Genomic DNA, 12,297 nt, shown 5'->3' with positions numbered 1-12,297 from the left:
CAAGTAGCAGTATATGAGTGTGCAAGAAGAAACTACTACCTTTTCTGGATCCATGGTGGTCTTAGATCTTCTGACAACTTCTCCCAAGTTAAATAAAACTATTATATATCTAGGCAGTTTTTAACTACTTCACATCTCTAATTTCTAGTATGTAAATTTAGTAACAAGGCTTGCAGGGAAAAAACCCGACTAAAAACAGAGGCGATAAAGACAGACTACACGCAGGGCCCCATCACTGCTTCCCTGCCTTCAGCTCCTCCCATTCTCTTACTTGGTAGACTATTCATTCAGTGATGGTGTTAAGGAAGCCTTAGAGCACATTGTAAATGAAGAAGGAATGTTTTGGTAGAGTTAATTTCTTAGTAATAATAACAAAAAGGGAAAAAAACCAAACATTTAAAAGAAGTCTTAGGAATAAGAGAGAATAGTGAGACACATTTGTGAAGTTATGTCAACATCAAAATTATTCTCCTGTGACATGGAGCTCTCGTACATTGCACGAGTCAAAGATACCTGCCAATGAGAATAAGCTGTCACATCTAGAAAAGGTCTCGGAGAAGACAGTGTAACCTAGAAAGGGAGCCACTGCTGGGATGAGCTGAAACTCCAATGCATGCCAGCATCCATTAAATAGAAAGACAAGTAGGAATACTCAGTTTGATGCAGCAAGGGAATCTAGAAATCATTATCAGAGGGAGAAAATCATTGCCTGCCATTTCTCGGCTCCTTAAGGACTTCATTGAGCCTTCAGTTCTGAAGAATTTCATAAATTGGAAACCAAAATGAATTTTTCTTATTTCTTATTGTGCACTTGGAGGTCTGAGTGGGAATTAACTTTAGGATTCCTCCATCTTTCCCAATCTTAAACTAAAAAGTGGCTTCTTCTACGGCAGGTACACATAGAAGTACATAAAAGAGCAATTAAAACAAAATTTCCTAACATTTACACACACACAAAAAAATTTATCAACACAGTGAAATATAATGCCTCCCAGAAAATCTTTGGTTGATTAATAATTAGTTCAAGAAAGAAAACTAAGTGTGTCAGGTTATTTGCTAGCCAAAGACAAGTAAGTCATGGACACTATAAAATACAACATAATGGAATTCAAAAGTGACCTACTTGAAAAAGCTCACAAAAGCCACATGTATAAGAGGTCAAAGAGAAGGACCATTTCAGCATACAGATTTCTTCTGGGTTAAAGAATGACCGTAACATAACTACATGTGTGGGATTGCTAAAATTATTTTAGAAGAGTCCTTGGTGCACACAGTCTCATTAAAGATTATAAAATTGAAAAAAAACCAATTTTCTTATATTATAAACAACACATTTTCCCAGAGAAAAAGTGACATATATGATGAGTAGTTTTTCTGATAGACCTGGGAAGTCCCCACAACCCACAATGTAGCTGAAAGTTTCAGTGCTGTGTTTTCCTTGCCTATAAAATCAGGAAATGGCCTAATCTCTAAGGTATTGTCCAGCTGTGAATTTGATTCTAGAACTCTGATTTTAACAGGGCTTCAGAAATTTACATTGCTTCTGCTAAAACATTTTTAAATAATAAAAGACAGACATTTTCTTTTTATCTCCAAGTACCCCTAGTTTATCATTTCAGTGAGATACTGTGGGGGTTGCAGGCACAGGTAGAGGAATCCATTTCATAAATGCAAAACAAATTAGGTTTAATGTGCATGTTAAGGTGGGTGTGTGTCTAAGAAAGGGAAAAGATATTAGCAAATTCATTAATTAAAATGCTGTTAATTATTTTCCACATTAAATTATAATTTATTAAAAGGCAACTCTCTCGATGAGAATTATCATTCTGGGTACTAATCAGCCAGAAGGTGTGCCCTTGCTTATAATTTCATTTTGCTCTATTAACAATTCATGCTTAAGGAAGCTCACTGAGTGCATTTGTTCTTGGCAGGTGTGTTAGCCAAAAAGTCTGCCCAAATGATGATGCTCAACGACTAGTTAGGAAAAGGAAAAATGTGTGGGTTTAACAATTTTGAAAAGTAATTGCAAGGCCTTTGTAGAGGTCTTTTACAAAGATCTTTTAAAGGTCTTGTATTCTACCATATATACAAAAGAAAAACTTATTTTTTCTAAAAATAATGTTTCCCAATTATTTTTATTATAAAGATGTCCTCAGTGATATACTGCTGAAGAATTTCTATGCCACCATCCCTGCTATCCTAGACTGTTACAAAACCAATAAATTTTTTTTCTTGGGTAATTTAAAAATACAAATCTCCTTAGAGGTATACAGCCCCTCGAACCCACCCAGGTGATCTCATGTCACGTTTCTTATGCTGCTGAGTCACAGATACTCCCTCCAGAAGGCCAAAGCAATCTTTAGTTCCCCCAGAATAATAAGCACTTAAAAATTACAATCATGCCTCTCTACTGCACTTAGAGGGGTTTGGATCTGCTCCACCGTGCTCCTTTATTCTCAATGGAAGGGCAATTCCAATTACTGGCATTTGAGAATACCTACATCTTCCTTCACTTAAAATTCAACTGGGTAGAAAGTTACGAAAGCGGTTCACCACACGGTACATAAGATGATCTCAAATTTGCTATCCTGAAACCATCCTTTAGCAGAAAGCTACTCAAATAATATCCTTCTATAAATTCTAAAAAGTACATTTAAGAGAAATTTCTTATTCGAGTAAAATTAAGTATTTTAAGATTAAATAAAAAAATCAAGATGCAATTAGAATCTAATTGACCACCAGATTTTCCATTTTAGCCCACACTCACCTCTCCCGAGGAACAGCAAACCAGTACTCTGGCTGCTTTCTTCGTTTGCCATAGTGCTGGACCATGGCCGCAGTGTGAGTGGCAAAGGATTTTCGCATTGGTTTTCCCACTTTAATGCACAGAAACATGGGTGGAGTTTTGCTCTTCTCTTCTTTTGAAGGAAGTATATCTGAAACACACATGAAAAAATCTTCCTCAATATTGGCGATAGTAAAACCTTTCAACTTACAAAGAATAGTGTCCAATCCCCTCTTAGTGACGCAAAGTCAGAACATGGCAGAAACATCAAACAACATCATCACATTAAGACTAAATCTTTCAGACCTTCTTTAGCACAAAAGGAAAAAGCTTTGGATGTTTCAGGTTGGTTTACATCGCATGAGATGCTACGTAGTAGGAATAAGCATAAAAACCAATACAATAACAAACAGTAGAGAATTGTGACAACCCACGAGAATACATATTAATGAATGGTACTGAGGATCTGATCACACCATAATGCAATTCCGTTTAGAACTGAAATGTCTTCAAAAACATTTTAAACTCCTTTAAATTTAAAAATTCAAAATAAAAGAGGAAAGTTATTGGAAAGATTAAAAAAAAAGCAAACTACTTTTGAAATAGAAATCTATGTGGTTCAATTTCCAAAACAGATACCACATATTGCTAATTTTTTTCCCAATTATTAATGTATCAGTAAAGATATGCTCTATTGAGAAAACATTGTTCTCAAACAATGGTACTACTTTTGCTACCCTATGTGCAAGTTTTAGTAGGCAACTATACAACAGAATATAAAGACACTAAAGAAAAATGGCTTACCTTCAATGGGTACCTGAACTCTCTTTAAGAGCCATAACTGAATTTCAGATTTATTATCCATTTGTGCGCCTTGGCAACTGTTGTCCAGAGCAGATTTCAAAGAGGAGTCTGGAGACTCTTTACTCATCTTTTCTTCTGTAGAAGAGCCCAGATGCAATAGAAGGGGTGCTCTCTCTTTCACCCAGGTTTTGTCTGGCTCTTTACTGCCCTCAGTTGGGGGAAGAGAACTACTAAGGGTGATGTCTATTCCCACTGGTTCAATACTTTTGTCATCACTTAATTCTGCCTTCTGCAAGTTATCAGATAACCGTGACCCTTCTTTGTTCTTATTAAGGTAATATTCGATGAGTTTAACTTTATCTAGATCTTCATGTATGTTCAGTGTGTTTTCCACCTGGCTTTCTGGGGAACCAGACTGCTTGTTCACCTCCGGCATTATATCTTGCTTCTCACAGGTTTCTAAATCTAGGGCTCCCTTCAGTTCAGCATCACTCTCTGTTCCTGAAAAGTTCAGGGCTGACTGCACCCGCATTTCCATAGCAGAACTGATTATTTGTGACTTAGTCTTCCTTAGCTCCTCTGAGTCAAAAGAAAGGCACTCCTTCGAGGTGTCTCTTTTGTCCATTCCAGTATCAGTTTGAGAAGAAAGTTCTTCCAGGTCAACAAAGTCATCATCTTCCCCTAAAAGGGAATTTTCTTTGGCTATAGATTCAAATGCAGCCCGAGTGTCAGAAGGTTCCTTGCTGACATTAGTTACTGTGGTAGATCCAGTGGTTGCCTCTCTATAGGATTCCAGTTTCTTTAACTTTCCTGACAGAGAGCTGTCTGAGGGCTTTGTATGTGTGTATTCTGTTGACTTCTCCAAAGGTCTTGTTTTGGAATCTGAAGTGATGGGTCTCTCTCCATTCTGCTGTCGTTTTTCCTTGTTGAGAGATTTGAACTTACTGAATGGGTTGATATCGTTTTCTGAAGCCAGGTCTTCCCATTCTCCAGGCCTGTACAGAGGACAAAGATCCTGAGGTAGGTCACTGTCGGGGGAAAAATGATGGGGGCACATGGAATGTTAAAAACAAAACCAAAAACAAAATGGAGGAAAGGCAAAAATCAAAACAAAACCCAACCAAAATCAAAACATAAATATACCACAACTTAAATTTATGTTTAAATGATTTTAGAATAAAGAAATGAAATCAAGAAATTAACTTCAAAATGAAACATAAATCAACTATAAGAAGTGGCAAAACAAAAAGCCATGAGAGCTGCACATCCTACTAGAAGCACATGAATGGTATTTGAAGTCATTATGAACATGGAGATGCCACCCACTAGATTTTTAATGATGACATAATGTTTCTGATCTTCATGAGGGAAAGAACAAAGGAGAGGAAATGTTTTAGTATGACTAAAATTCCTTAAATATTCAAACTTTTTCCTTTTTATAAAATAGTATATAAACCAACCACATTAATTCTGAACAGCTCATTGACTGAGTAGCTACTCATTTAACTGCTCTGTAAAATTACTGTCCCTGAACCCTAATTTTGGGTCTCACGACTTAGGATCTGATGCTTCTAATAATAGACATCCTTCTACTCCCAAGGGAAATGCAAGAGGAAGCTTCCACTATTACTGTGGATATACAGCACCTGCTCCATTTTACAGTTTAAATATTTATAGAAAAGTAAATCAAATAAACTCTTACTTATATACTTAGTTTAAATTTCTTAATAAGTTTAAATTTCTTAACTCTTTCATTTTATAGCAATATCATTTTACTTTATGGAGATAGCCAACTGGCTTATCAGCTGAAACACATTGTCCTGGGATGCAGTCAATTATTTTTTCCTTAGTCACAGATGCTTCACTACCCAAATTTGAATTACACATGATTAAACATGATCTCTACAGTTTAAAATAAATGGTCACGAAACATACTTTTTCAACTATGACTGGAAATATCTTGATTAACCCGTATTTTCACGTACCTTAGTGTCGATGCTGGGTTAAAACACAGAGATATAAAAACCCTCTTTAAAAATAACATGTTCAGATTTCAAAAATAAGTTCTCTAAAAAGGCTATATCATATTCAGGTAATACTTTATTATTCTGGCTTGGAAATAATTATGACAATAAAGCTACAAAGTACCAGGAAGTTCTCAAGTTACAAGACCATCTCCCCAAAGTTATTTTATAAATCACTTGCATGGGAACATCCATGCTTTTTCCAATAGAAAATGAAAGCCTACGTAATTGTTAGGCTCTGACAAATGCTTTAAAAAGCCTCTTTAATTTATAATTCATTTCAATTCAATAAGCATTCATTGAGCCCCTAAATGCCATATGCTAAAAGATGCTGTGACAGTGTCTCTGTTCTGCAGGAACCTGCACACACAAAAATGTTCTACACAATGCATTAGTTCTTATAACAGCTCTATAAGCACTCCAGGAGATGTTAAAAGACACTTCAATCCGAGAGTCAAATAAGTTACTATAATGTGGTACAATTTCCACTTTAGGACCCAAAATTTAATTTGGCATATTAAAGGCTATAAGAAGTCCCATAACAAAGAAACCCAGCTTCTCACATACTTAGTTAATAAGCAAAACTGCCTTCCGTGAACATTTAAGTCCCTTTCTCATCTCTTCCTTCTCTACCTAGCTTGACCCCCACACAGAATACATTTGACTAAACTGGAATCAGCCTCCTTTATTACCTTCTTGTCCACTCTTCCCTTCTTCTTCTTCTACCTAATCCAAGCTGGGATTAATTTAGCCATCTGCTTTTTCTGCCTTGCAGCTGCCAAGCACTGCTGGGGCAAAGTACGTAGTGGTGTCAACTGGCTCTGTTGTTAATGTTTTCTAGACACGGCCAGGCACCTAATGATGATCAATAATCTCTTCAGGTTTTCCCTTCCTAGTGTCTGTGGCAGCTGGAGTTACAAAATGTCCTACATAAAAAATACACAGCCTGAAAGTGAGGATGCAGAGATTGTACACACACATACACGCGTGCGCACACACACACACTTTTAAAAACTATTTGCACAGTGCAGCTAGATAACTTGTACTTCTTGTTTTACCACACAACTTTTAATAATAATGCAATTTTAAACTGTTTTAAACTTTTAAACAATTGATGGAATTTTGAAGTCAATACTAAGTTCATTTCACACTGATTCCACTCACACATGCTGTTTTGCTCACTGGTGCACACAATGTTCATTAGACTGAAAAGTCTTTATATACCTGCATCCAAGGCAGGAATCAATGCACAACTCTGAAACAATTTCAACACATTAGGAGCCAATTCTTAACTCTTCTCTCTCCCCCCACCTATGGCATTAGCCCTGTATCCCAGATCAATAAACACAATCTCAACATTGAGAGAAATCTTTCTGTAAAGATGTACCTTCCCTTTCTATTAGTAAAAAGAATACCTGACATCCTGAGCTGAAGATGGGCAATAGTACTACTCCATTAGAAGCCATCATTGGGCAAGAAATGCCCCTATTTACCTGGCCGTCCACTTCCAAAGTCAACTCCATCTTTACTTAGTCTTATCTTCTTTCCTCTTGTCACAGAGAATGCAAGGTTCATTCCTTCTTTCCAAAACTAACTCTTTTCACTTCCTCTCCTCCTTTTCACCTAAGATTCCAAGGCAGTTGGATACCCCCTCACATGGGTTCCCATGGACTGCTGCACGCACTTCTGTGTTTACAGTGCTATCCACCTGTCTGTTACACCCAGGAGACCACAGGATAGGGGCCATGACCCACTCATCTTCATATCCTTGCCAGGCAAAAGGTGTGCACTAAGATGCATTAGAAGCCTCAATCTGCACAGATAACAAGATTCCCACAGAACAATGAACAGAGTTTCAGATGTGAATTGAAGGTTCAAATAATAACAGCCTACATTTATTGGTGCCAGGCAATTTTCTAAGAGTTTTGGTATAGCAATGCACTTAGTTCTTATAACAGCTCTATAAGCTGAAGAATACCATTAATTCCATTTTATAGATGAGAAAACTGAGGCTCGAGATTGAGTAACTCAGGTACGTTATGGAGCCAGGGAACCCAGGCAGTGTGGCTCCAGACCTAATCACCACGCAGAACATCTGCCCTGCTACATGGCCTCCCAAACCTCTCACTTGGATGCTTCTGGCTGAATTTAGAACCACCTCAGTGCCCAGGCTCTGGTGGTCTCTTCAGTGCCTTGGAGTCGGTAAGGGCCAAGTGGATCAGACGCCACAGGCTGCAGGAGTCCAGGGGAACCTGCTGGCATAAACCCCCTAAGGACTCTGTGTCTGGGTTAGCTCCTTAATTATCTTCCCTACTTTTCATGAGTCCCAAGGGCTAGTTTCCCTTTGCACTGCTAGACCCATTGCTTACCTCTACCTTCCTATCACCACGAAGAGTTTTTAAAGATTTTTACTGCTAGCATAGAGAAACAGACACACTGACAAAATGACAAGAAGAATCAGATTATCGCTACAAGGAATCCATTTGCTGAGCTTTCTTAACTCTCTTTCTTCATGGCGAGCTTCCTTCTCTTTTTTACAAAAAACTCAGCTTAACAAGCCAGAAGTAATTAGAACTAAAGTAAGATTCACCTACATTTCAGAGACAAAATGAACTAGTACTATTCCCTCTTCACACCACTTAAGGTCACCTGGCTACAGGGGTAGTGGCCCCTGCACCATCCACTCCAATCTCTCTCCATGTAGGACTAAAGGAAGACATGAGTTGGGAAGAGCATCTCTCCCAGAGCTTGAATGAAGAAGAACATAACTCTGCTTAACAATTAAACCAAGAAGACAACACCATTTTCTTTTACTATTTTAGTCTCTCTTTAATCTCTCTCACCATTTTAGTCTGGTAATCAGACTGAAATTCTTTCAGAGAAACTCCACATCTTCTTTCCTAAACTCATTAAGAAATGCATTGTTTTTCAGAAAAATAAGCCAAACAAATACCATTTTTATATGCTGGCTTTTTTGCTTTTCTCCTTTCATCTTTATATGCTCAATTTTTCCCTATCATTGACTTTATCACTTCCATTCCTCTCATTTTTCTATCTTCTTAAAATTTAGTGGACAAATCCTCCAACTTCAGATTCACCTCTACCCAATCTCTCACTCCTTCCAATGCCCTCACTTTTTAACTCCATTTAATTCTCCCAACACCCCCCTTTTTTTTTTCCTGGTAAACAAAGAAATGTCTCTTACGACGGCAAGGCATCTTTGATCTTCATGTGGGAAATGTCGTTGTAGAGTGCGATGGAAACAACCTCCTCCATGGGGCAAATGAGGCCATACTCCTCGCAGCCATTTTCAATGACCAGAGGATCGGACTTGTGAGGGTCAAACATGATGTTGTTAGGAGTGACAAGCATGACACCTCCGACCACACCCTGCAGGAGACAGGCACGGGACAGAATCACTACAGGCAAGATGCAACCAACCACAGCAGCTTTGATGAACTCATGCTGCCATTCCATTGACTTTGTGAACCACAGGATCCTACATGACAATCACATCCCCTCCATGAGGGCTGGAAAATCAGGCTGAAGAAATGCAATGCTGGGTGCTGTGTGGTGAGGCAGAGAAAACAGACTTGTCTTGCTATGGCAATCAACAGAGCCTGGTTTTGGCACAGCTGCCACATCAGTACAATTGTCGTAGGATCTTGGAGCACACATGTATGTCTCAGATTCTCCAACCCTGTCTGTAAAATGAGAGGGGCTGTCCCAAGAGCTTTCCTGATTGAGAACTGAGTGCTTCACAATTCACTTAGCACATATGCACCACGTGTCCAGCAAGTGCGTGGTACTGTGCTAAGGGAGCGGCTGTCTCAGAGTCATGCCGCCAAAGAACAGTCCTACTATTTTTCTCTAAAATTATTAGAAAGCCTACATCCAACAAAATTCAACACAAATGGGAATATGAAGTTTTTGCAGCCAGAAGCGAAAATAGCTGAACTATGGAAATTAAAAGCAGAAAACAGTAGCTTGGTGGGAACTTAAAAGGTTGAAGTTTGGTCAGTTTACATTATAGACTTTGCTGGCCGCAGGGGTATTATCTGCCAGGGACAGCAGGATACAGATGACTCTCTTTAGGTAAATAATTTATTTTAGTACTGTTAATGAGTTTAGTGATCATCTTTGTGAAAAGTTTTCCATTTCATGCATTCCTTATTCTTGGTGGCCAAACTTTTAAGTGCATATCAATAATGTATTTTCCTACCATTTGAACCTGGCATGAAGTCTCTACTATGAGCACAGGAATTCACTTTATATCAACATAACCCTTTTTTTAAGAGGCTCACTAGAAGTCAGATTTGTTCTTTGTAAAAAATTCCAACCACTAAAAAACTAAAAATATGACATAGCAGACATTTTTCATACTAGCATCTCCAACAGCAAACGGGTTGAGAGGTTACTGTTTTTCCAGGTTAAGTGCTAAGCTCTTTACATGAATTCTCTTTTAATTACCATACTCTATTAGTTAAATTTATTATTGTTCCTATTTTATAGATGAGGAAAATGGAAGCTTAGGAAATTTACATACCTTGCCCATGGTTTCAGAGCTAGTGGGTAGTAGAGTTGGAATTTAAATTTCAACTTAAGTTCAGTGAGTCTGACTCCAGAATTTGCTGTTAAACACATTCTATACTGTCTCCCTAACAATTTATGGGCCAAGAACTGAAAGATAAAGTCATAAATCCAAGGTCACAAAGAATCACATTTCCGCTCAATGATCACTATTCCCTCAGCAAGTAACATGCCAAGGATCCATCAGGGGAAAACTAATGGACAGCCATGAAATCTTAAGCTGAAACTACGGGTAAGATATTTTAATGTAGCCTGCCTTCAGTAATTTGGAACCTAGTTTAGTTTTCCATAGATCCCAAGAAAAGGAAACAAATTACATTGCCATATACCTTTCCATCGGTGAAGTATCGACAATTCATTTTTAAAAATTTTACCACGCCTGGCTCATCTTCTTCTGAAGTGGATGATAAGACTCTTTCAATAGGTTTTAAGGCCTTTCTTGCTAAGTCAGCATCCTTTAGAAAGCAAAAATTTCCAAAATCAAATAGAAGCCCTTTTTTAAAACAGATTATTTATATAAATCAAGCCACATAAGTTCCCTGTAACTGTTTCTATTTGACTTGAACGTAAAAAAAAAGCAAATGTTCTTTGTCCTTCAAAATTATCACAAATATAACAATAAGTATCCAAATCAAACCAAGATTAAAAAAAAAAAAGAACAAGTGTATTTGTATGAACCCATAAAAATGGCTCATCACTGTCTTTAGAAAATGACCTAAATGAAAGAATTTGTATTTGACTCATGTTTCAAATCTTTCAGAAAAAGGAGTAAAAGTAGCACAAATAAACTATCGGTCTCACTGAGAGTTTAACTACATACTTTTATGTAAATGAGGCATGCATTTCTGCCTTTGAGACCTAAATGTGAACAAGTTTCTTTTGGTTAGCTTGCATTCTCTCAACTAATGACAAATTACTTAACCCCACCCCTTTGAGGGGAATTTCAGATGAAATCTTGTAAAAATAGCATATAGAACCCAAAAAATATTTTTGATAAATATGAACATCAGTGCGTGAATGACATACATACAGGCAGTTTATCATATTCTGCATCTGATGATGAAGGAGAGACAGTAGCACCAGGACTGGAAGATGATAACCTTATGGTACCGGAAGGAAAGTTGGCATCTGGCACAAAAAGAACCTGAGAATGGGAAAGAAAAGCTGGTTGAGTACCAAGAATCAGGCAAACCACTAGACAGTGTTTAGATCAGTTATTCTCTGCACAGTACCACGCTAGGTGCATGACTAAGACCGAGCTGGCTTTCACAGAACTCATACGCAACTTGGGGTCTTCTAGACTAATCCATGAAATGATACTCAGCAATATGAATGTGTGCAGTGAAAAAGGTACAGAACACACCTGTAGACACTGCCGGAGCTCAGAAAAGGGGAGATCAAGGTGGGTGCAAATTCTGGGCAGGTCAAGTCAAACGCGTGGGTCCAAGTGAAGCCTTGAACAGTAGGTAGGATTTGGATAGGGAGGGAAGAGTCTTCCAGGGAAGGATACTAACAGTACAAGGGAATAGAGGAGAGAGCAGCATGGAATGCTTCTAAACATAACACCTGTGTCAGGAAGAAATGGAACAAATCCAGGCTTGCTAAGTCTGAGCAGGCTCTGAGTGCTAACGTAGTGAGTCCTTATACGATAAACTGTACAAGGTAGAATCAATAATCTCAATAATTTCTCTTCCATCATTGTCTGGGTTATCTAAAACCAAAAACTAAAATCCCCCAAATTGTACAAAATAGTCTCTTTCTGCAAAACGCCCTAGTTCTCAAAATATTATTATGATCCTGTCATTCAATACTCTTTTAATGAGACATGCTACATTTTGGCATATATCAAGTACAGTCTGAAAATGATGACCTCTAATGTTATAAAACAGAATTCAGAACTAATCACATAACAACTGTTCAATATTATTATCCATGCTCTCCCATCCTTCCAGTCATATCTCTGTTTTAACTTGAGTTATTTAAATCTCTCTTCAATCCAGAAAAAAATTGAGGCAACAACAAAAGACACATTATGATAAAGCTAGGAAAAACATCAAGGAGAAATAAGATGTGGACTGATTACTATGGAAAATA

At 37.8% G+C, this 12,297-nt stretch overlaps 1 protein-coding gene across 5 annotated transcripts in view; it reads right to left on the bottom strand.

Moving 5' to 3' along the window:
- The window catches only part of NCOA7 (nuclear receptor coactivator 7), a 150,945-nt gene that overhangs the window by 44,561 nt on the left and 94,087 nt on the right, over positions 1-12,297 (bottom strand). For 4 of the 5 annotated variants that reach the window (XM_087444053.1, XM_087444057.1, XM_087444054.1 and 1 more), the window contains 5 exons: positions 11,234-11,347; positions 10,533-10,658; positions 8,819-9,003; positions 3,590-4,617; positions 2,768-2,936 (listed from right to left, as the gene is read on the bottom strand). In XM_087444053.1, coding sequence (XP_087300179.1) covers positions 2,768-2,936; positions 3,590-4,617; positions 8,819-9,003; positions 10,533-10,658; positions 11,234-11,347 — 1,622 coding nt within the window. The remainder of the gene's footprint in view (positions 1-2,767; positions 2,937-3,589; positions 4,618-8,818; positions 9,004-10,532; positions 10,659-11,233; positions 11,348-12,297) is intronic. The other variant, XM_087444055.1, reaches the window with a different exon arrangement.

The sequence above is a fragment of the Ceratotherium simum genome, chromosome 19, assembly GCF_057802395.1.
Source record: "Ceratotherium simum simum isolate JZ-2026a chromosome 19, ASM5780239v1, whole genome shotgun sequence".
NCBI lineage: Eukaryota > Metazoa > Chordata > Mammalia > Perissodactyla > Rhinocerotidae > Ceratotherium > Ceratotherium simum.
Note: the sequence above shows the minus strand (reverse complement) of the source record. Positions and strands in the feature narration are given on the sequence as shown.